The 25,758-nt window shown below is 44.6% G+C and overlaps 1 protein-coding gene across 2 annotated transcripts in view; it reads left to right on the forward strand.

Moving 5' to 3' along the window:
- RCAN2 (regulator of calcineurin 2) overlaps positions 1-25,758 on the forward strand; it is a 209,289-nt gene that overhangs the window by 128,529 nt on the left and 55,002 nt on the right. Inside the window, exon 1 of one of the 2 annotated variants that reach the window (XM_006201937.4) lies at positions 2,983-3,385. The exons of the other annotated variant lie outside the window; for it this stretch is intronic. Within the exon in view, the coding sequence (XP_006201999.1) occupies positions 3,299-3,385 (87 nt within the window). The 5' untranslated portion in view covers positions 2,983-3,298. Of the gene's footprint in view, positions 1-2,982; positions 3,386-25,758 lie in introns of those variants that run through there. 2 annotated transcript variants of the gene reach the window in all.

The following is a 25,758-nucleotide window of genomic DNA, read 5'->3' on the forward strand; positions in this document are numbered from 1 at the left end:
GAGCCCGGGTTCGTGGGCCTTATAGCCATCAGCCCGGCTGCTCACATACAGACCCCAGACACCTTCCAGGCTGTCCGTCATCCCCAGCCATCAAAAGTACATTCTGTGTAGAGAAACAGGGCTCTGTTTTAATGGGGAAGCCCCCTAGAGACTCTGGTCTGTAGGAAAATGAGTGTTTTGTATAAGCAATTGAATTGTATAATACAGCCAGTGTGCTGGACCAACCTATTAAAAATCCAATAATTTTACTTCAAAATCACTACATGCTCTCCATGCCTATAATTTCACCCTAAAAACACAATTTACTCCCTTTGTAATATGATGCACCGTACAGACGGCTCCACAATGGGTCACCCTGTAAGTTATCCATCATAATGCTAATATAAATGAATTGAGTACTGTGTCCTTGAAAAGATAATTTAAGAGAGAAAAGCATAAAGAAGGAACCTCCAGGGAAGAAACAATTTGAAAAAGGAAAAAATGAAGATGCATCAGGAAAAAAAGAAGCAAACCTACCTATTGGACAATTTGGAGTGAGGCTCTGCTTCCTGAATAAGTCTATGTCCTCCTGCCAAGATTTGTCAGAGCAGGGCTTCTTTTGTTGAAATAACACATGTGTTTCCTCTGTAGCGCTTTGCTAAACAGAGTATGAAATAACTCCCCTTTAGGGGAACAGAGCAATGGTTACAGTATGTGGTTTTCTCTTTGATCCGCCCTGGACCTGCGTGCTGGACTTCCCCTCTGCCAACTACAGGAACTCTCACTAGCACGGTGTGACGTTGTCATGACCGTGGAACAGCGTTGTGCTGGATGGGGGCAGCGCAAACGGCTGGCGTGAACGATTATTGTCACTTCCCAACTCTGCGATCAGTGACTTTATCTGGGCTGCTCAAAATCAGCCCCGATGGGGATATTCACACCACAGAAATCAGCAAATGCTACACATCGGGGTTTTCAGAGAGCCGACTGTTAAGTATTTACCAGCACGTTGCTGCCGTGAACCATAAAAAAAGTAGAATTTAGGATATGCTGTGGCATATGAAAAAAATAACCCTGTTTTTCGTTTTGCTCCTTGATCAGATGTCAGTGGTATTTAAATTTGTGTTCATCTTGTATCCTTGATATTCCGGCTATATTTATGTACCTATAGATCCCATTTACCTTCTCAAAAACTTTGCCTGGCATTCCATGGTCGACCAGATAGACACTAAGGGTCCCTTGAGGTTTCAAGTCATTTGATCTTTTCTGCCTTGTCTACCCTGGGCTCCTCATCAAATTTAACCTTCAATGTGCCTCACCCTCACCCCCCAACACACCCTATTCTTCTTTGCTCTGGATGTTTCTGCCCCTGCCTGGAGGGCTCTCCTCATCCCTTCTCTGTCCGACAAAGTCTTACCCATGTTTCAAGGTCAGAGCAGAAGTCACGTCCTGCTCCCTGAGGCTCATGTGCCCCAGCTCCCTTCAGTGTTGCTCTTTTTCTAGTGCGCTCACCAGATGCCATCTGTCCCTTCCCAGCCACCATCACCGTCGCCTTGTTGTACAGCTGTGTGTCTCCAAGTTTTATCTCCTCGCCTGGATTTTCAGCCCCTTGAGGATAGTTGAATTTTGCTTACTCATCATTTTATCCTTTAGAGCAACTGGTGTAAAGCCTTGTACAGGGTCACTCAGTAAGTGTTAGTTGGATTATCCGCATGTATGATTTCATATTCCCCGCCCTGCCCTGGACAACACAGTAAGTGCCACACACACACACACACACACACTCACACACACACACACACACACAGTTTTATTAGTCTAAATATTTCTACTTGTAGACTGATTTCATTTAGCATGGGAAGTGCCTTGTTGAAGACTAGACTCAAATTTGTTGAAGACTAGACTCAAATTTGTTGAATACGAGACTCAAATGTAGTCCAAAATGAGGATCAACCACAGAACTCCTGCCTTTGGTCTAAAATGTCACCTTTCTCATCAGCCTGCAAAATTGGGCCACTCTGTCCAGTCATGGGTTAGAAAGGCGCCAATCTGTTACAAATCATAACCTCCAATGGCCGCTGAAGGTGTGCCTGCACTTCTCCTGGGCAGAGATCCTGCCAGAATGGTAGTGAATTCTACTGGTACTTTTGTAACCAATGATAAAAAGAAAACCAGTCAGATTTTTTTCCTTTGCTCACTTCTACTGTGAAAGAAGTCTGTTCCCTGCTTGGTTTGTTCACTCATTAAATAATTACTGCCTTCTCATGCCAGCCCCTCTGCTAAAGTCTGAAGCTACAAGGGCGAATTACCCACGGCCCTGCCCTTCAGGGGTTCACAGTCAGGAAAAGAGACTGAAAAACCAGCCGGATGTGTTCAAAGTCTTGGGCAGCATCGAGCCCCGAGGCTCCGACAATGACCCACATCAGTGCGTCTGCCCATTAGACTCTGCCATCTGTCCCCGTGTGAGACGTTTGGTCTAACTCCTTTCCACTGGCCGCTTTTGGTTCGAATGACCTTGGCGACAGCCTGAAATCCTGGATGCTTTTAGAGTTACGGGTCTGCACTTCTGTGCTTCAAATAGAAATTCAGAAACCTCTCATTATCTCCTCTTACCAGCCTCCCTGGATGACTGACGACCAGCTCTTTAGTCACTCCAAGAATGGATTTCTGTCTAGCCCGTGCCCAGGGTGCATTAGGATGCCGGGAACATGTGCAGTTGCTCTGAACTGCATAGGGCAATTAGCAGAAGCCAAGCAATTTGCAAAACGCCTCAACTTCCTGCTCTTTTCTGAGGCAAAAAAATGGTCACACCTTAACCTCAGGAGGCTGTCTGCGGAATCATTCCCGCCCCAGCCCCGCCCCCACCCCAAACTGAGCCTCTGGTGTCAGATTCTACCCCCTCCCCTCTCCCTGCTTTTTGCAAACATAAGCACTCGGCTGAAACAACAACTATGACTCAGTCCCTAGCTCGGCTGCCTGAATTGATTTAGTCTGAGTTCAGATTTAGCACATAATCATGTTCAATTTGCTCCACTGCACTGCCTAGAGATAAAAGGCTGGGGGGAAAAAATAGCTCCGGCTTGTGTCAGTCTGTGTGGTGATGTCATTGCCATCACAGAGCCGGCCGCCCTTACTCTGCTGTGCTGCGTGAGGCGCGGCGGGCTGCGGGCGGGCGGGCGGGCGGCGGCGGCGGCGGCGGCGCGGGCGCAGGTGCCCAGCTCGGCCATCCCCAGGGCAGGGCAGCGTCCACCTGGAGGCTCGTCCCCGCCCGCACCACTCGGAGGCTGCCTGACTCTTTCTCGTCAGTTCAGGAGGGGGAATGCCAGCCCCTAGCATGGACTGTGATGCCTCCACTCTGGTTGCCTGCGTGGTGGATGTGGAGGTCTTCACCAATCAGGAGGTTAAGGTAGGCACCTGCAGTCTCCTGTGTCGTTCTTGCTGTTGCTGCGGCGCCTGACAGATTCTTTTTAGCTTAAAGGAAGCAAGACTTTGGTTCCTAGTTTTCAGCGCATGATCTGCGCCAGAAATGCATGTGGTGAGTGCATGGCTCTGTTAATTAGAAGTTCAAAGGGGGACCGTCACGTTAATTTTGAATGTGATGAGGTTTACCCTTGTCTGCTTTTTCTTCTTGCCTTGTCTCTTAGGTGATTCCCCACTCATCTCTTTCACAGTAGACATGTTTTGGTAGTCTTGTATCTGTGTCAATAAGAATTAGCCAGTCCTTAATGCTGCGAGGGGTTTTAAATCAGTGACGAAAAGAGGAAAGCGCATTAATAAGCATCGCACCCAGGGCACCCTGGTAATAGTGGGACATTAACCCCTTTGTGGAATGTCCCTCACATATGCCGCGATGTGGTCTTCTCTTCAAATTGAACAAAAGCTACAGCCGGTTGGCAGTTTCAGTCCCCGGCTCTCTGGAAATGGAAGTTGGAGAGCAGCTGTTTAAATTTTCTTTGTTAGGCAAAAGACGCAAGTCATTTTCCCTGAGCAGTTGTCCGTATAGAAAAGTTCAGGGAGAAATAAATTCTGCGTCTCGAGTCAGAGTGTTCCAGGGCGCTTCTCCTCGCCGGTTATCCGCAGCAGTTGTTTGATTGGCATGGGCGATCATCTCCTGATGACATACATTCTGTTTTCTTTCCTCCTTTGGCTTTATGTTATGAAAAAGATACCATGCTTATGAAATGGGGATTTTGATTTCTTCTCTCATATCGAAAAAAAGAACTAGCAGAGGCTTCTTATTTGAACAGTGCACAGACGACAACAAAAAGGACAGTTGCTCATTGTGTGACGGGAGGAGGGAACGGGAAATTACACTGCATAATTATTTTCCACCCTCCCTTGGGCTTTACTTAAAGGAAGACCCTGAATTCTTTACTTTGGGGTGTGCAGGTGACATCCTGGTGCTCCCTGGGCGGGAACTGATGTGTTCACCAGCGTGACACAGGGCTCTGTCGTTTAAAATTGCAGTTCTGAACACTTTTTTGAAATGGATTCAAGAATCTGACTAGTAGTTTCTGCCTATTTTAAATGTGTGGTCCTGTGTTTACTAGTTCATATGCCGGTGTCGTGAGGTGTGTAGCACCTGCCATACTGAGGTTCAGAGGGTCTGGTGCTGCCTGTGGTCGTACCCACAGTGGAAAATGCGTGGACACACTCACAGCTCTGCTGGTCATACCAGCCATGTACACTCCAGAAGGGAGCAGTCTTCAAAGCCCCTCCAGTTTACGTCCAGTTTAAAGTCTGATGTGGGTAACTGAGTGGAGACATCGCCCAGCACCTGCTGAGATAGAATTATGTGCACCTAAAGTAAAACTTTGCAGCTCCCTTCTGTTCTTAACAGTTCCCTTTTAATTACATGCTTGCCCTGTGACCATCATAACATAACGCAGACTTTTTTGGTCCAAGAAATGACAGTGAGAAAATATTTATTAAGGGATCTGCAGTATGCCAGGTATTGGGCTCATACAGGAGGGAGTTAAAGTATACTTATATGACATAGGTATCTGTGATGTAGATGTAAAAATAACCACTTGCCCAATATTTCTTTTTTTATCATTGCTTTTCATTTTTTAATTGAAATATAGTTGATTTGTAATGTTTCAGGTGCACAGCAAAGTGATTCAGTTATATATATTCTTTTTCAGATTCTTTTCCATTATAGGTTGTTACAATATATTGAATATAGTTCCCTGTGCTATTCAGTGGGTCCTTGTTGTTTATCTATTTTATATGTAGTAGTATGTATCTGTTAATCCCAGACTCCTAATTTATCCCCTCCTCTTCCCCCACCACTGGTAACCATAAGTTTGTTTTCTGTGTCTGTGAGTCTATTTCTGTTTTGTAAATAACTTCATGTGTATCATTTTTTTTAGATTCCATGTATCATATCATATGATGTTTGTCTTTCTCTGTCTGACTTAATTTCACTTTGTATGATCATCTCTAGGTCCCTCCACATTGCTGCAAATTTAATTTGCCCAGCATTTCTTAAAGACAGAGAATGTTTTACCGAACTAAGGGGACACAGAATTCTTCTAGCTGGTTTAGTTGAGTGATTGGGATGGCTTCATGGAGAAAGTGGTACTTGAACTTGAAGATGGGTAGATTTCGATAGATGGGTAGAAAGAGCGGGGCACAGGGATGGGAAGGCATTGCATTTTGCAGTCAAGTGAGTCCGTGCATCTGTGAGAAATTGGAGGGGAGACAGGGAAGGAGGGGACTTAGGGCCAGATTATGAAGTGGCTCACACTGTTCAGCAGAAATGTATGGCGTTTTCTGGGAAGAGTCCCACCAGAGAGCTACCTTATATGCCCTTCCTGCTGAATAGCTTTGAAACAATGGACTTGTTTCTTTGGAAATCCAAACTAATCTTTTTGTGCCTTGGTTTTCTCATCTGTAACATGGGGATAATAGTAGTTCCTACCTCATTGGCTTGGAAGGAGGATTAAAGGAAATTATACCTGTAAAATAATTAACATAATGCCTGACACCTATTTAGTCTTCAGTTAATGTTAGCTGTCACCATCATTGTCATCTTTTTAGAATTCTCTCAAGGTAATAGGTTACTTTCAGCAGTTTATTGAGGTATCCTACCTCCAGCTGAGTTTACAATGACAGTCCAGGACACAGACAGTGTTCCCCCATTCCCCCAAACACACACACACACACACACACACACACACACACACACACAGAGCCTAGCAACTTAGAAAATATGGCCCTTCCTTTCAGACATGTAATCCTTTAATGTAAAGCAGTGACACTATTATCAAGCAAAATTAAGACACTCCGAAGAGGTTTACTGAGAAGGCCTCTATGCTCCTTATTTGAAGGTGAACGTGGCTTACTGTCATGAGGAGAGGGTCAGATGTAAGATTCCGGCACAAAACAAAGTTTCTCCAAAGGTAAACTTCATCAATTATAAATTTCAGGTGCACAGAACAGCCAGGACTTGCTTCCAAGTCTTTAATATCAGAGAAAATGGAGGCCCCAGGTGAGGGTCTGTCTCACCTGCCAGCATCCAGCTTGATCTCAGGCTTTTTTGCTTTGTACAGACCCTCCCTTCCACCTGTAGCCCCAGTGGGAAGGCAGCCATGCCAGGGTTATGCAACCAGCAGGCTCTTTTCACAAATGCAATGGTTTATTTGAAAGAGGTGGAGACAAATGGAAATCTAGTGACTTATGGCAACTTAGAAAGCTGTATCCTCAATGGGGGGTCCCAGCTGACTGTGCTGGGGACCCTTCAGCCTCCAATTTCTGAAATTTTGCCAAAGCTGCTAGAACAATGACACCAAAAGGAGGAGGAAATCGGGCAAATAGAGTTCCACCATATTTGTCTTCCCCTAGAAATCCCATTGGCCACTTTTGAATGGATAGCTTGTAAAAGCATTTCTGGCAAGGTGACAGTTTTTTAAATGTGATTGCTCCAATGGCACTCAGGGATCTGAAGTGACAGGGCCAGGTGCAGATCTGAGGGAAAAGCATTCCAGGAGAGGGAACAGAAGACACAAAGAGAGGCCATCTTATCTGTATTCTTACTCAGCTCCCCCCACCCTTAACCTATTTCAATCCTTCATTCATTCAGGGGCCTACTGAGGCTGTCAGTATCTTGTGCCATAATTTTTATTTCTTAAGGCTGTTCCTTTTTAGAAATTGTGCTTAAGCTAACTCCCTCATGTTACATTTTACGCCTGGTGGTTCTCTTAGAGGAGGGAGAAATGTCGGCAGAAATTCGTCCTCAGCATAATAATTCTTCATACCCTTGAAATCTTAGGTTTGCTGTAGGACTTTTCTTTCCCCTTCTGAAAGCCCAGGGCTTTTCTAAGGTGACTCATCAGTCCTACTTCTTCTGTTCTGCTTTTGAGAACGTCCCAGGATCCTCCCAATCCACGTAACCTTGGACAAGTCTCTTAACCTTTCTGGACAGGTGGTAACGAAGCTGAGAAAGGTACTTGATGCTTTGTGGATTCCGTTTTCTCTTTTCACCAAAAAGTATGGTGGGCTTGACTCATCGTCTGTGTCATGCTGTTGTGTGAGTTATGGAAAAAAAAAAAAAACCCAAACAGCACATCTTGGCCACTAAGTATGATGAAATCTCTTTGTCATTTGAACCATTGGAAGTTTGGCATGACTTATTTTGTTTGGCGAAAGTCATAGGAGAAGGATGGAGCTGAGTGGGTATGATCCACCTCGCACTCTGCTTTGGGGACAGACATGTGACACAGGTGAGTATGTGGGCACTGGGTATCAGGATTGATCTGGAAGAAAAACTTGTGGGTATTTGTTAGGGGAGCTCATCAAGCTTCGTGCCTATTTCCTAGGCTTTTTGCAAACACAGTCCTGGGCAAAGGATCTGGCTACAGTCATGACCTTTCTGGTTCTGCAGAACTCTGAAGCTCTTTCAGGGGGAGGGTATGGCTCAAGTGGTAGAGTGTGTGCTTAGCATGCATAAGGGCCTGGGTTCAATCCCCAGTACCTTCTCCAAAAGTGAATGCATAAACCTAATTACCTCCCCCCTCCAAAAAAAATTTTAAAAATAAATAAACTCTTTCAGAATCTTCCTCTGATAATAAAATAGACTAGAATGGAGGCTATTTTGAAAATGGGTGAAATTAATGCAAAACTGAATGGTAGACATTAACCCTCAAAAATACTTGAAGAAACTTCACGTTGGGAAATGTGCACCATTGCGTATTGTCTCGCCTCTTGAAGAAAGAAGCCAACACCTTTCACAGAGTGGAGGAAGGGATTTTATGCGGGTGACAGATGTTCCCGGCGAAGGTTAACAGGCAGACTTCTCAGCCACCTTAGGAAAAGACAAGGGACAGTATTCAACTAATGACATTGTTAAGCAGGAAAGTCCACTAAAAACCCGCTTCTCTGTTTAGAGTCTTGACTGTCGGAAGGTAATGGAAACACTGACAGTTGCTACCTCTAACCTGAGCGTCAGATTTATTACAAACAACAACAACAACACAGCAGTTTCTTCATTAACATTGTTCTCCTTAAGAGACAGGTTTTAATGTAAAACTCAGGGAGGACCATTTGCATCCTTAGAGCTTCCGTTTGAGTACATCTATCAATAATTTATAATAGTCTGTTTTAGTGCTTTCTGATGAAACTTAAAACTGACAAGTAGGAAAGGAAATGACACCTGAAACGTTTATTATTGCTGAGTCTGTTGAGGTTGTAAGCTTAAACAGCATCACAGCTTTGTGGCGAATAATCCAGTTTTCCAGGGAGGTCGTAAGCCCTCCAGCTCATGCCTGGCCTAGAATTTCTTTATGTAAAGGAAATGTATCTTTTCCAAGCTCTAAATCTAAGCTGACTCCAACTATTAGTTATAAAAAAAACTGGGAGACTCTTTGATGAGGACTTCACGCAGGTAAAAAGTTATGAGCTCTTCAATCAATAGGCACATGAAAAAATGCTCAGTATCACTAATTATCAGAGAAATGCAAATCAGAACTACAGTGAGGTATCACCTCACACCAGTCAGAATGGCCATTATTCAAAAGTCCACAAATGACAAATGCTGGAGAGGCTGTGGCGAAAAGGGTACCCTCCTACACTGCTGGTGGGAATGCAGTTCGGTGCAGCCACTTTGGAAAACAGTATGGAGATTCCTCAAAAGACTGGGAATAGACTTACCATATGACCCAAGAATTCTGCTCCTGGGCATATATCCAGAAGGAACCCTACTTCAAAATGACACCTGCACCTCAGTGTTCATAGCAGCACTATTTACAATAGCCAAGACATGGAAACAGCCTAAATGTCCATCGACAGATGACTGGATAAAAAAGAGGTGGTATATTTATACAATGGAATACTATTCATCCACAAAAACCAACAACATAACGCCATTTGCAGCAACATGGATGTTCCTGGAGAATGTCATTCTAAGTAAGCCAAAAAGAGAAAGAAAAATACCATATGAGATCGCTCATATGCAGAATATTAAAAAAAAACATAAATACAAAATAGAAACAGACTGATAGGCATAGAATACAAACTTGTGGTTGCCAGGGGGATGGGGAATGGGAAGAGACAGACTGGGATTTCAAAATATAGACTAGATAAACAAGATTGTACTGTATAGCGCAGGGAAATATATACAGGATCTTGTGGTGACTCACAGCGAAAGAGAATGTGACAACGAATGTGTGTATGTTCCTGTATAACTGAAAAATTGTGCTCCACACTGGAATTTGACACAACATTATAAAATGACTATAGCTCAAAAAAATGTTTAAAAAAAGTTAATATTCAATATGAAAAAAAAAGTTATGAACTCTTCAGTCTAAAATGGATAATTTATCTTAAAACTATTTGAGAATAATAGTTAGACCTTCCCTAGAAAATGCTCCCTGGGTGTGCCTTTGTATTCTCTCTTTTGGGCAACTGTATCTAGGGAGGAAAAATACATACATACACGAAAATCTGCTGTGGGCATATATTGTATGTATATATATATATTTTTTTCTTCCATAACCATGGAAGGTTTTTGTTGTTGTTTTTTTTTTCCTGGTTTCTAGCCAGCTTCTGGAAACTGTGAGCTCCTAACCATGTCAGAGGATCGAGAGCCCAGAGAGGGTTCCTGGCAAAAAAAAGTTGAACAGAAGCCTAAATAGTTGCTAAACAATTCCTCCTGGGTTGGGTAGTGGGGGAACTAAGAAATGTATGGCCTTCTCTTCTTATTATTATGTACCAAAGAAATGTTTACATCTTTACAGTCTAGTAGCACAATTACTCTTCAGACTCTAATAGACCAACTCTGAACTATGACTTCTTTTTAAAAGATTTTCGAAAAGATCTTGACCCTTCAGCTTCCAGAAAGATAACTTTAACAAATTCATCCTGCTCTGTTCTATTGGACCGTGGACCAGCTTTCACTGCCCCCCAGGTGACATCTTCACTAATACCTTGCTTGTCCCAACGATAGGACAGCTTGCTACTTAGTTCTAAGATTTCCCCCCATCTCTGGTGGTTCTAAAGGAATGTGAGAGCCGTGTTTAGGTTGTGCCTCGAAGATTTGATTTGGCGGCAGTGGGGCATTTACTAAGTTGAGCGTTAAACCGGATGTAACCCCATGAGGTTAATGGGGTTAATGACAGATGTCATCTTCATGGATCAATATTATATGTTATCAAGATGGACAATTCTAGCAACTCTTCTTGTTTACTCGATACTCCTAAGCACATGGCACACACCAGGGTACTCCTTGTCATCCTCGTAAATATCCCATGGCAGCTGTTTTTCTACCCTGTTTTGGGGAGGGTTTGGGGGAGCTTTTTTTTTTAACCATAAGTAACTTTTAAGTAACTTTTAACAATTATAAGTTCTCACTGCTGTTTCTTATCACAGAAGGATTGTAGAAAAATAGAAAATGCAGATAAGAAAAGAGAAGAGAAAGTTTAAAACCACTGCTATGACATAGATATATACTCATTCAGATTCTCTTCTGTTTCCTGCCCTGTTTTAAACAGGTTCTAGATCAGAGATGTTACATTTTTGCACAAGATCACACAGCTATTAATTTGCAAAACTGGGACTCACACTGTGGTTTGCTTTGCTCTCTCCCCTCCCAAAACATGAACAAGCTATTAATCAGTTATCAGGGAAAACAGGATGTAAATCTTAGAGGCTAAGACAGTGAACTCATATGATATTTCCCCCAATGCTCCAAACACTGTTTTTGTCTTTTATTTCATATCAGAGTCGGGGATACTACTTTCACATAAATAAAATGAGATCATTTTACTTTTCTCAATAAATCTAACATTATGGCAGTTCTAGGCATGGCGTCTGTTTTGGATTTCAATTTAAAATTTGTTTCAAAATCGAATGATGCCATCTAGCTGGGGGAGAAGAGTGCTGGGAAACCCAGGGGCTCACCAGTAGTTGGCCAATAACTGGCATGACAGCTCCCCCACCTCTTCCCAGATGTCAGCGAGCATTTTCCATGACTGGGTGAAGGGCGATCTCTAATGGGCTGTGGAGCAGCAGTGGGCAAAGTTTTCATTGCAATGATAACATTTTACTTTTTGGACAGTGCTTTCCAAGTTATACACAACTCAGCTTTCTCACAGGAGTTCTCCAAGGTTAAACAAGATGACGACTCATCAGAGGAAGGCTGGGCTGGGATTTTTGTTCACAGCACAATGCAAGCTCTCTTGGTGTATTGATAGCACACCTAATAGAACTGATTTCATCTTCTGTGACTTCACTGTGGCCTTTTGGTATTGACTGAGAAAATCATCTCAGGCCGCCTTTCCTGGAACAGGACACACAAGCAGTGAGCCAACTTAATAATAGCAACAATATATGGAGCACTTACTATTTGTCAGGCCCTGCACAAAGTGCTTTTGTTCATTCATTTATTCATTCATTCATTCATCAAATATGTACTGAGTGCCTTCCATGCTCAAGGCCTCACACTTGACTCTGGAGATGCAGAGGCTGGCAGTCCTGTTGGATGCAAAAGCCTGTGCTCCGTCCTGATGCGGTGTTGGCCTTTATTCCGCTCAGTTCCATCTTTCCCAAAAAGGACGACGCTCTTTTGACCTCTAAAGAGACCTCCTCTGCTGACCTAGGGCACATGAGAGGGAAGCAAGTCCAGCCTCCAAGTCAGACACCCTCTTTAGAGCTCTCTGTGTGGCCACTTGGCCACTTACTGTGTGACCTTGAGCAAGGAGCCTTACCTCTCTGTGCCTCAGTTTCCTCAGCTACAAAAGGAAGAAAATAACAATGCCTACCTCATAACTTGGTGGAGAGGATTACGTCTATTTGAGTATACAGAGCATGCACAGGTAGCCTTGGCCATCATCATCCTCGTTGTCCTCAGTGGCAGCAGTAAACTGTTTGTGTTGAAGTTCAGTTGATTTACAGTGTTGTGTTAATTTCTGGTGCACAGCATAGTGACTCAGTTATACATATATACTCTTTTTCATATTTTTATTGTAGGCTATTACAAGATATTGAATGTAGTTCCCTGTGCTGTACAGTAGGACCTTGTTGTTTATCCACTTGACACATAATAGGATATACCCGCCAGTCCCAAACTCCTAATTTATCTTTCCCCTCCCTCTCCACCAGCAACCATAAATTTGTTTTCTATGTCCATGAATCTCTTTCTGTTTTATAAATAACTTCATTTCTATCATGTTTTAAGACTCCACACATAAGTGATATATGTTATTTGTCTTTGTCTGACTTACTTCACTCAGTATGATAACCTCCAGGTCCATCCATGTTGCTGCAAATGGCATTATTTCATTCTCTTTTTTTGGCTGCGTAGTACTCCAGGTGTGTGTGTGTGTGTGTGTGTGTGTGTGTGTGTGTGTGTGTAGCACAGCTTCTTTATCCTGTCATCTGCTGATGGACATTTAGGTTGCTTGCATGTCTTGGCTATTGTAAATAGTGCTGCTGTGAACATTGGGGTGCACGTATCTTTTTGAATTAGTTTTCTCTGGGTGTGTGCCTAGGAGTGGCATCGCTGGATCATATGGTTACAGTGGTAAACGTCTTATTTAGAATTTTGAGGTTTCTTGCCAGAGCTCTTTACCTTAACGGCCCCTATTAAATCAGACTCTTCCCTGTGGTTTTCAACTCATCTTTGCACGGGGACGGCAGTGCCCGACCTCACTCACACTCTGAGGTCACAGAACCACAGAGGGAAGTGACTGGTTCAGCAGGGGAGCAAGGAACCACACACCCAGACAGTTGGTCTAGACTTCCAGATCCAAGGCCAGTATTCATAAGCATTCAGAGAGAGAGGTGGATATGGCGGAGGCTTTAAAGCAAGATGCCCACGAAGGAAAAGAGTTTGAACGCAGAACCCATCTCTTCACGATGTAGTTAAACACCTCTCTCTGAGCAGGAACGTTAAATGGAGTTGCAGACTGGTTTCACCACAGCTATGCTAAACCATAATTGCAGTACTTTCAGTATTGACTTTCACTTCCCATTTCTACTTTTAAACAGTGGATAGAGGTGGAAATTCGATTAATTACCCAAGCTCAGCTCAATTTCTCTTTTGCTTGATAGGCATTTTGCCTGAGAAACTCTGTATTCTGCCATGCACACCTACCTCGGACTGCTTATCATCTTGTAGCATAAAACTAGTAAACGATTCTGTGATACTTAGAACAAAATATAAACTAAGCTAAAAGCCCCACTGCTCATTGCTTGGATGAGTAAGCAGCAGATCTGAATTATTCATGAGAGGGATAGTAGATGATCTGCTTTATATTCTCACTTTGTAAGGAAGCGCTTCATTCTTTGTAGTGCTCAGCAAAATAATATTCTATATTTAAATAACATTTAGCATATGACTAAGAGCAATCAACATTTATGGAAGCCTCAGAAGCCTTGAGCCCTCTTTCCGTGAATGCTTCCTCCTGCCACCCCCCTGATGTAGGTGGGGAGCGTTATTCTCTCAATGAGAAATTTAGGTTAGACGTGTTCTCCCAACTGTGTTACCCAGCCAGATTCAAGTTTGCTCCTTCTTAATTCTCATTCTTTTCCCATGATTCTTGGAGGAGGAACCAAGGAGCAACTTGGTACAATGGCAGAGTGGAAAGCAGCTTGTTCTTTGGAGACAAAAAGACCTGAATTCATGCTACATCTTATTTATGACTTTCCTCATATGTTAAAAAAAAAAAGATACGGACTTAGGTTAAGGGCTATTGGGATGTAGATGATCAATAACTTTTTGCTGATGCCTGTGCCTGACATTAGTGAGGGCTCTCACCCATCCATTCCACATCTAACAAACATGGCGGAGCACTTGGCAGGTAGTAGGCGCTGCTTCGGTCCTTGGGAGCTCAGGAATGGAGGCATGCCTCCTGCCCTCAAGCAAGTGATAGCTGATGGAGGAGAGAGTACATAGATTCATAGAATTTAGAAAGCGCCATGGTTTGAGCAAGCCCCGGACACTATGGAAACCTCTAAGAGGGTGGTCTGGGATGAACAGGAAAGGTTTCCTCAAGGAGGTCATTCTTGATTTACAGCTTTAGAGGTTAAATAGGTGTTTGACAAGGAGAGATGGAAATAGGAGAGGGTCTCCTTGGGGGCGGGAGCAGCTGGCACTGAAGCAGAAATGCGAGGGAAAATGATGGCTCATAGGAAGTAGAGCCCCGAGTGGATGCTGGGCTGTACAGAGGCGGGCTCACGCTGTGAAGGAATTTGGACCTCCTGATCAAGTCCAGTTGGATGGGCCATGGGAAGCATCTTACACAGGGGAGTGACTGTCCACCTGGTCTGACAGAAGGTCCACTCTGTCCTGTACCTGTGGCTGCGCCCAGGCCGGTGCTGCAGGGAGGCCAGCATGGAGCAGGAGCTGCCTCCTCCTGGCCAGACAGAAGGAGAATCAGCTGCAGAGTCCCAGCGTCCCTGAACTACATTACCTTTTGTTATTCCTCTGTCTTGTCTTTTTAAAGAGGAAAAAAGTCAAAACAGGAAAGCAGCCATTAAGGATGTCATTAAGTTAACATTCAATAGGTTTGGGAGGGGAGGGCGTACGCGTTAGTGCCCCGCCTAGAACACTTATTCAGGGGTGCATTCCACTCAACAAGCGGGTATTGATCTTCTTCTTGGACCAGGGGTCAAAAATCAGGAATCCAAACCCTGGTCCCTACCCTAGGGAATCACTTGGTCTGTGGGCGAGGGAGGCTGACTTACAATGACGGGGGAAATGTCTTTTATCCAATAAGCCTGCCCTATTGCTTCTTCAAATTTCGAACAACTTGGAAATAGAATTTCAGCGATGATCCTGGGTTCCACTTGAGAGCAAACACATATGCAGAAAAAAAAACTCAATAGTATTGCTAAAGTAAGTTCCTAGGGGCTAAAATTCCCCAAGTTGAGCACACACAAAGCGAAGAGAAAGAAAAGTTTGGTGTCATCTCCTTTTAGTTAGCTGTTGTATCGTGCCTGCACTCTTACCCCAGTACAAAGGTCTACATTTACTAGATGCTGAATGAAAATTAGATGAGGGAATGCATTAAGAATGCTTGAGTTTGTTGCTGGCCTTGTTTCTGGCAGCAGGAGGGCGGAAGGGGAAGCCGCTCTGCGTGCCAGGGCGGGCTTCCAAAGTTGGACATAGCACTTCCTCTCCAGTTCAGCTAGACAAAGTGTGGGTCCGTGGACACATCTGGATGCAAGAGAGTCTGGGAGTACCATCTTGTTCCTGGCGGCCCTGTGCCCAGCTGAAAATCAGGGTTCTGTTATAAACAGAAGGGGAAGGTGGATAGGAGAGGTCAAGTAGCAGGTTCTAGTGCAAGTGACAAATGCACCCTTTGGAATGAATGACTTGAGAAATCAGGTCCCAGAATTCACATGTTAAATGACCGCCCGGAAGTTCATGAATCTTCAAGACACGCAGAAGTTCTTCTCTTCTTAGGAGAAGTTTCTCAAGTTTCAGAAAACAGGTAAGCTTTGATCTGGGGTTTGAAAGGCAAGGCAGGGCCTAGGGGGCGCTCTCCAAGGGGGCCGCTCCCCCCCCTCCCAGGTCAGCTGGAGAGGTTACAGCCCCAGCGGTCTGCCTCTCCAGTCCCACCTCCGTGACTTGGCGCTTGCCCTTCTCCCTTGCTGACTGGGCATCCCTGCTTTATGCACTGCTGTCATCCACTTGGGGAGTTGTGTCTGTTTGCAGGTAGATCTTCATTAACAGATGGCAAGGCCATCTCTAATCAGATCAGAGTATCCTCCAGACCCTTTGCAGTCGTTGGCTAGGGCTAGAGTTATGTTGAATAAGCCAGCAAGTTTCTGCCCCGGCAGGTAGTAAGACATCTTCAGCCTTCCTCTGCCCTTCCTAGATGCAGTGGAGCCCAGGCTGCAGCCTCGGACTTCAGGGAGACAGAAGGAGGGCTGGATCAGGAAGACCCTAGGTGTGGGTCTTCAGGCCATTCATTTTGAGCAAGAAATTTAGTCTCTCTGTTATACCATTAAAGGACCCTACATGAGCAGTGGGCACCATGCAGAGAGAATGGGTTTTGGAGCCAGACCAGCCTGGGCTGGAATCCTAGTCCTGACAGTTACTAGTTTTGCAGTTACGGGATGTTTTATCTCCAAGTCATGATATTCTCATCTGTAAAGTGGGTATAATAATGCTAGTCTTCAGGGTGTTGTAAATGGAATAAGAATGTACTTAACGAATGAAGACACTCAATGAACAGCGATTATTTTTCTTACCTCTTTCACCTCTAAACTTTGATGATGAAAATGAGATGAAATTCAGCTGAGTCCATTGATGAGCTATAGCTCTGTTAGAAACACATCTGTTCTGGTCTATTGAAGATCACATTATGAGCTCCATCCACAAAATTGTATGTCATTTTTCTGAAATCCACACCATTTCTGAGTAACATTTCCTGCACAAGGGCACCATCCATTGTAGTGAAAAAACAAAATAAAAAATCCATCAAGTCTTTCAAGCCTTGCAAAAAAAAAAAAAGACAACGCAGGTCAAATTCTCCCATGAGGTCGTTAATATTAATGATATCAATTACTTCCTTTGGTTCAACACTGTGGCAAAAATCAAAAATCGTTAAGAGCAGCTGGTTATTTGCCTGTACCGAAGAGAGGGAATCAGGCAGCGATCTCGTGTTCAATTGACTAAGATTTCTTTGGAGGAGAAAAATGAATCAGTCCTTATTTTTTTCTTTTAAACAAATATTGGAAATCAAAATGTGTTGGACCAGGATGGTATGTGCTTCCACTCAACCCTCCTTCTAATTTGTGTTATAGAATAGAAGCTCTGAGCACAAAAATCTTATAATGACTTCCTGATAGTGTTCCGGCTCCAGATTCTTTCTTGTGCACGGAAGTGAAATAAACTCAAAAAGTACTTTAAGCTCTTGAATTCTGAATGAGCGCGATATAATAAACCCTGAATGCCGCCACTTTCCCTTGAACCTTCTGCCTGATCCACCTACACAGTTATTCCGGGCAATTATCGTCATTACCCGGGCTGGGAATCTGGAGCTGTCTTTACTCATCAGCCCCTTTTCTTGACTTCACATGTAAGCAAAACCAGATCTTCTCAAGTCTTTTTTCTGCTAAATCCAAGTTCAAAGCTGTTCGTAAGTACTTAATCTGAATGGATATCTCCATGTAATCTCCAAAGGGTAGAAAACGCGTTACCTCAAAATTCTGTAGCCTAGAAGGACGGACTGGTGTTAAGTGCCATGAGAAAGGTGCAAGTCTGGTAACGTGGAGCTTCGAGGAAGAATGATTGCCTTCACGTTGGGCACATCAGGACTAGCTTCATCTAAAAGGTGACATTTTTAGATCAGAAGTTGCAAAACGGTCACCTGTGGGCCAGATCCACGTGTAGGTTTTATTTGGCCTGTACAGTGTTGCTTTATTAAGTTGAATTTGGTGCTAACCTTTAACATTGGGGAGATTTTTTAATTTAAAATCTATATCCCTGCTGCTCTTAAAAGATTAGTAGAGCTGGCATCACTGAGTCTCCCTTCCTGCTGGCTAGAACTGGTTCAAGAGGAGCCAGATCTGCCCTTTTCAACAGAACTAGCATTCTCCAGTCCCCACCACTCTCTACCGTCCTTGCTTGCCTCCAGGTCTAGGCGGGGAGCAGTGAGGGACAATGTTGTAAAGTGAGGAGTGAGGGTGGTCTCGCTCTGGATGCCCTGTGGCACCAGCCAGAGCATTGCAATTAATTCCATGAACCTGGAGAATCATCAGTGTCAAGAACCATCCTTTAGGAAGCTCACCGTGCCCCAGGCGTCCCGCTGAGAGAGGAGAAAGGAGAAAACAAGGGGAGGTGGGGGAGAGAGCAGGGACATCAGTAAGACAGTTGTCATCAATCTTTAAACACCCACGTCTCCCTTTTTTATCCCTCTGTCTTAATCCTCTGTGGAAATTCTGTAGACTGAACTGGAAAGAATGCTGGACTCTTAAGTCAGAAGACTAGGCTCCAGTTACAGGTCTGCGCTCACCAGCACAGTGCGTGGGCAAGGTCTGGGTTTTGCAGCTCTCCCTTTGCTTGTGATGAAACGGCCGCGGCGGTGGCGCTGCCCTCCCAGGGTTACGGTGAGAATTAGCAGCACAGGGTGTTGTGCAGTCGTCAAGGGCTATCATCACCATCCCCTCTTGACTTCATTTCTGCAGGCTTCTCCATATAGGCAGGCTCACTCCCATCTCTTTCCTATCGAGCAGCTTTGACTTTATTCAAATTATTTCCAAGCTTGGATTCCTCCGAAGCTGCTGCTGCTTTTTGCTTTCTTAGTTGGGGCTTAAAGTCAGGCTTTCAGGGTGGAAAGGACTGGAGAGACGACCAACGACCCCTCCTTGCCCTAGCCGTCTCCCCTCCAGTGCTGCAGCCTCTCCTTGAACTCCTCCGGGGACGGAGTCCTCACTCTGTACCATGACTGTTAGCATGATTATTCATTTTCCCCCCGAAACCCTGTAATTTCAACCCATTTGTCCTAGTAGTAGTATGCTCTGTGAGCAACCAGAGCAGGTCTGCTGTTTCTTTGCCAGTAAAATTCTCCTGTTCTTTGAAGACAGTTACTCAGCCCCCCTCCCAACTGCCGGATCTTCCTCTTCAGACTAAATTTGCAGTTTCTCCGGTTTATTCTTTATATGCCATGGACCCAAGTCCCCCCTCCCACCTTGAAGTTCTGCCCAGTTTACACTGTATTTCCGTCACCAGCTGCTCTTTCCTTTCTTGCACACTCTATCCAGAAGTCCTGCACTTCGACCCTTGGTCTCATCCCACCCTAGACCAAGCGAAAGAAGCACCTCTGTTCCCCCCCAGAACCACACCCGCCTCTCCTCTCCCTTAATTCACACTTCTCACATTTTGAGCCGTAAATCGGGCCATTTGTCTAAGATACGAGTTCGTGATCTCCAGGGTCATCAATGAAGCCAGATTTGGCCACGCTCACAATGTTTACGTCATTGAGTGTTGACAACCTGCCAGCCCCTTGTACTCAAGTATATTTCCCGTATCATCTCATTGCATCTTCACACTCCCACCTGAAGGAAGTACTGTTACCAGCATCCTTCTTTCGTGGGGAGAGGGAGGCTTTGCTGATGAAGGACCAGCCTGGGAGTGGGAGAGCTGGGACCAGGCCCCGGCTGCCTGGCTGGGGGCCTGTGCTTCTCGAGACTGCCCTGGGCCTCCTCTCTGCATCTTTGTGTGATGCCTGCTTCTGAGTGTCCTTTCATTTGTTTATTTGTTGCATAATGACTTGAGGGCTTTCACAGGATTTAATAGAGAGTCTAATTACTGCAATCATTACTGTAATGCATGAAGGCTTTGTTCCTTCCCCCTGCTTGCTTAAAATAATAATGCTAGTAAGCCTCCAGAGCTGTAGGCCGGCCACCTCCGTCTTCAGGAAGATTTCTTATAGAGGCTATTGGGGGAGGCTCCAAAGAGAGGTGCATACGTTCAAACCCTATGCACTGCGATGCGTTTCCCCACTTCTCATTCTCCTTTTGTGCTCTCTTTTTGCCCATAGCATTTATTTGATAATACATAATTCACTTATTTATTTTGTTTATTGTCTGCCTCCTCTTACTAGAATATAAACTCCACGAGGGCACAAACGCTTGTGTTTTATTATGTCTGCATCCTCAGCTTGGCGCAAAGTAGGAGCCCAGCGAATACATGCTGGGTGAACGATGCCACAATAAAGCAAGTCCATTACCTTGTAGACACAGACATTTGACCTTTCGAGTTTATTGTTCTCAGCTACCGCCTTGACCCCCTGCCTCCCCCACCCCATCCTCACACACGCTCTCTAGCTCATGCCCACTCAGCCTTGGAGCCGCAGCTCACCAGGGCGTTGGTTGCTGCCAGCACCTTCACTGTTCCTAGAGGCACACGGGCCCCTCCTCTGTGCATCCTTAGCACCCTGTGTTCATCTCCATCATCTTATGTCCCGCCCAGCGTCCCAGTCGCTCGTGCTTGCAGACAGACACCTCCTCACTAACCCTGAGCACTTTGAAGGCAGAGATCTTCCCTGATTCCTGCTTGTCCCCCGAGTACCCCGTACGGTGCCCAGCATAGAGTTGGTGCCCAAAACATAGTTAATTAGTGGATTAAAAATTCTATTTTTCACAATGGAGCTTTGTTTCTGGATAGCACAGGGAACATTATTCAATACCTTGTAGTAACCCATAATGAAAACAGAATATGAAAACAAATATATGCATGTATATGTAAGACTGAAACATCATGTACACTAGAAACTGACACAACGTTGCAAACTGACTATACTTCAATTGGAGAAAAAAAAAAAGCAAAATGGAGCTTTGAAGCCACAAGGGGGGAGACACAAACAAGCCCTGAGTGTTTAAGAATCACCATTGCCGTTGGGGTTGGAAGTTCTTTATTCAGTTGGTATTTACCGCGTACCCCATTATAGGCTGCGTCCCGTTCTAGATACAAAGAGACATCAGCAAACTAAACAGTCCAAAATGCCTGCCGTGGAACATTCTAGTGGGAGGAGAGAGACGACAAGGACTGTAATAAATAAAGGAGTCATACAATGTGCTAGGAGTGATATGCGCTAGAGAGAAAAAGAAAAAGCAGGCCAGGGCCAGGGGGTTAGGCGTGGAGGCAAGGAGGTGGAATTTTCAGCAGGGTGACCAGGGTAACCTTCACTGAAAAGAAGGCTGCAGAAGCCTTCCAGAAACACTTACTGTGTTCCTGGCGCTGTGGGGGAAGCCTGAGAATTCCAAAACAGAGCTCAGACACAGTGGGGAGGACTGTCCTGCCCACCAGAGCACAACAGACGTGAGCCCACGGAAATAAAGTGGGATGCCCACGGAAATAAAGTGGGATGCCCGCAGCCTCCGTGGACAGAGCGACCCGGCCATCTGGAGGGCTTTGTAAATATCACCCTCGCCACCGACATCCTCGTCTCTCTCTCTTTAAGCCTCTTCTGCTTGCTTCCATGTCGCCTCATAGCTTTTAAAATTGCCTGCAGTGCTAGGATGATAACTCTGGAGTGGGGACATTCGGTGGAGTTACAAAGCATAGTTCTCTGGGCTTATAGGAACCCGGAGGGTGTCAGCGGATAGCCATTGGTCTAGAAGTGCCGGTGTGTCGGCTCTGCTCAGTAACGCACCTCAGCCACCGCCGTGGAGCTGGAACTCCTGGAGGGGAAGTGCCCCAAGTGGGCCAGGCAGACGGTGACTTCGGTGGAACTGTCTGTTGACAACTCCCCATTCGTCCGGCTCTTTGGACGTGGAAACTAGCCAGTCTTGGAGCCACCTGGCCCCTCGGATGTCACACTGCAGTTGACGCACTGCCCAGTTCTCACCACGTTCCCTTCCATCAGGTGGCATTTTGTACACAACGGCCTGACTCTGGAGCACGCTGGCTCCATCCGCAGGAATTACTGCCAGTGGTGGTGCCTACAAATCCCTCTTGACCACCTTAATAGCATATTCTGAGCACCTTGGTCACCAGAGTGGTGCTAGCCGTTCATGACCAAAAAGTCCTCCAAATGAGAACAGGACTACACCCTGGTTGTGGGAACCACTGACTGGTTCAAGTTTTCTTTAAAAAAAAAAAAAAGTCAGCTTTTCATTACATTTCTCATATACTGAATTGTTTTAACTGAGTTCAGTGCCTTGATTGGCTCATGAACCAACATACATTTTGATGCCATCTGGAGGCCCATCCTATGTATCTTTGAGTCCTACAGCCATCCTAGGAGGGCCTAGACCTCATTTGAGATGCAGACAGGGAGGCCCAGAGTGAAGAAGGGACTTTCTCAATGACTGAATCCCATACAGCAGAATGTGTTGAATCTGTTCTTGCTGAAGCATCTCTATGTCTCTGTCTTTTAAAACCAGTGGTGTTAACTACATGTTGGTAAATATTGTCCTTCATCTGCACCTACTCTGTTTTAGCACTAGTGTGGAGAATTCTCATTTCCTCCTACAAGAAAGAAACATGGCCCAGATTTTCATTGTGGGACAAGATGTTTCAGCTTTCCCACGCCAGGCTTTTTTTTGTTTTGTTTTGTTTTCTTTTTTTGGCACTTCTGATTTTTTTTTCAATGATAATAAGAGTCTTGCTGCCCCTTTAGTTGCTAAAATCCGAGTTTAGATAGCGATCTGTCTTGTTTTGTCTTGTTTTAATTCAGGCTGAGCACTAGCTGGTGAATTTTGAAAACAGGATCCCATTTTAGTTTTTTTTCTCCCAGCTAAATGAGATCTTTAGAGTGTGGTCATTTAACAGTGAAGTATGTGCCTAATCAGAGACAAAAATTCAAAGTTTTTTTTTTCCCAGCTAGTGAGAACTCATAAGCTCTCAGACTCACATTCTTATTCACCCACTGTCTCTCGCTACTTCTCTCATCTATTCAGTGAGGGTGAGACCTACCGGCAGAGTTACTATTGAATGAGATGATGCAAACTAAATGTCTGGTACAGAGTAGGTTCCTAAGTGGTAACATTTTTATCATTGTTGCTGAGAGCAAGCCGACTCAGGTTCTCTGTTGGGAACCACAAGTCCTAAAAATGTTTGCATTGGAGGGACCAGCACTGGTGCTCTTGAGAGCCGCATGCCTTGAGGATGTGACCCTGAGAAACCAGCCTTCAGAACGGCGCTGTTCAGATGATACGTTGGTTTCTGCGATAGACTGAATGTTTGTGTCCCCTCTTAATTCTGATCCCCAGTATGATGGTATTTGCTGGGGGGACTTTGGCAGGTGCTGCCATCATGCGGGTGGAACTCATGGGACAAGTGCCCTTAGACTAGAGACCCCAGCCAGCTCCCTCACCCCTTCGCCCTGTGAAGGCACAGGGACCTCTGTGAAGAAGGAAGGGGGCCCTCGCCAGACCCAAGATCTGCCTGTGTCTCGATCTTGAACTGTCCAGTCTCCAGAACTGTGAGAAAAGAATTTCTGTTGTTTCTAAGCCACTCAGTCTACCGTCCTTTGTTGCAGCCGCCCAGATGGACAAAGACAGTTTCTACTCTTTTTTTAAGTTGAGTAATTTTTAAAGAGAGAGTCTCCAGTTGGGATTAGTTTATTTCCCAAAGCGAGAGAGACCTGTGGCCTGTGAGAATGTTAAGGTTTCCCAAAATGAGAAAAAGTACTGACTGAGCGTAAGCACCCGTAGCCCTGCATTGAGAAAGTGGAACCATCAGCACAGAAGGCAGTTTGAAGTCAACAGCCTGTGCTGAACCTCCGGGAGCACCGTCCCTGGTTCGTATGATCCAGCCCTCCCGGCTGTCCCCAGCCCAGCCTCCTGACTTCGGACTAGTTGGACGAAGCCGCGATGCTACTCCACTGCTTTCCACTGAGGGAATCTGTGATACATAAAACCAGCCGTATTCAGAATGAGGAGTGAACGTCAGCTAAGGTGGGAAAGCACATTAAATATCTTACAGTATTGAAGGAAAGACCTTTTATAAATTAATTATTTTTAGCATTTTTATTCCCTTGTTAGCTGCTGAGAAGATCATCGTGTTTTGAAACCACAATATTAATGTTGGACTCTGTGACAGATCAGTGGAAAAGGCTTTGTAATGCAGCTCATGTAAGTTCACAGCTGTCTTCTGGGATATGTTGGACCTTCAGGTCTTGACTGTGGCTTTCCAGCCGGCTTGAGTCTGGTGGACTATTATGCAAGTAAAATTTGTTTCAAGGTGATCAACGAGTAGGTTCACTCACTTTGTCCCCTGCCTCTTTGGGGATGTCCTCACCCAAGACTCTTAGCTCTTCCTCTGCCCAGGGTTTGGGGCTCCAGGAATTAAAATCAAGTGATTTTCACAGAAAGCTAGGATTTATTCCTTCAACTGCTTTCAGCAGGAAGCCTTCTGAAAATGTGTTATACTCTTCTCCATCTTAATAAATTGCATAAATGAAGAAAATGGAGTTTTCTTAATCAACTCAAAGAATGAGAGACCATGAGTCTTTATCCCCATCAAGATGATTAGATCCACAGTGATAAATTTTTAGATGCACAGACAAGTCCGAATTTAATTTGGGCGTTAGGAGAATCTGAAAAAATATGTGTCCTGTGCCTCTGTCGATGGGAAGTCCTAGCACTTCTTGGCATTTCTTCTCTACCCGATTTTGTTTTGGGTTTGAGTCTACCTATGTGGACAGGGCACTGGTTGTCATTTCCATAAGGACTCAGGCTTTGGGTTGGTGTGCATGCCTGCAGCCTGTAGGGGGTACTAAGGAGAGGAGCTGGTTTATACAGCCCCTTCTCTGCTCCGAGGCGGGAGGGCTGTGCTCTGATCACCCACTTTCTGAGAGCAGCCCCCTGCCTCCTTATTCCCTCTGAAGTGACAGGAGGCCGCATCTTCTCATCCTGAAGCCTGGCCGAGCCCATGCTGAGCCAATCAGTGTCTGCAGAACCTTTGCACTGAAATCCTTTCTTGCAAAATTGGATGCCACGCCAGGATGCCTGCTGCCATGAGAGGGGGCCAGCTCTGCAGAGCTGTGTGAGTTCAGGATCAGGCCCTTAAAACATGGTAAAGGGACAGTGCAAGGAGTATCAAGGCTTTATCACAAAGTTCCGTGAAGAGAGTTCAAAAATGAGAAAAAAAAAAGAACTCTGGAGAGTTTTCACCATAGGCAAAGAAAATAAGGAATTTAAGAGTTTTTTTTTTCTTTTTCTTTTTTTTCTTTTGGTGGCTGCATCAGAGCATAATGGAAAAAGATAGGACTTGACCTCTTTGGGGCTTGGCTTCGAATCTTCTGTGGGTGACTGGTTACCTGTGTGGCCACTTCATTAAAAGTCGAAACTGATAGTGGGAAAGAATTACAGGAGATGCATTTTTTTAACTTACCGCGTAGGATGATGGTTCAGTGTTGGAATGAATCTTGTCATAGGTGGTTGGTAATTGTTTTATGCCATTTATCTTTTTCTGTAGATTTTCAGAACATCAAAGTCACTTGTTCAGGGAATATTTATGTATGAATAAGAGGCCAAATGGTGAGTCACATGGCCTCTGGGTATCAGATAACTTTATCCCATGCCCTCCATTATGACTTAATTTTTCATGATTTATAGTGAAGATGAATTATTGAACATTTTAAAAGTTTATAATAAAATATTTACTTCCAAAAAGATACAAAGAATTACATACTGAGTAAATGCCATCTTAAGGAAGGAAAGAGAAATATAAGCATCTGTTCGTTGATTAGGTATCTTCAAAGTCAGAAGGGTCTACTAAGAATTAATTAAACTCTCTGCCAAATGTAATTATTTTTAGGTGAGAGGGGAACATGTGATCCCAAAACATGCTATCAGAGAAAGTAATAAGAGATTACATTTCCT

This window comes from Vicugna pacos, chromosome 20, assembly GCF_048564905.1.
Source record: "Vicugna pacos chromosome 20, VicPac4, whole genome shotgun sequence".
NCBI classification, from domain to species: Eukaryota; Metazoa; Chordata; class Mammalia; order Artiodactyla; family Camelidae; genus Vicugna; species Vicugna pacos.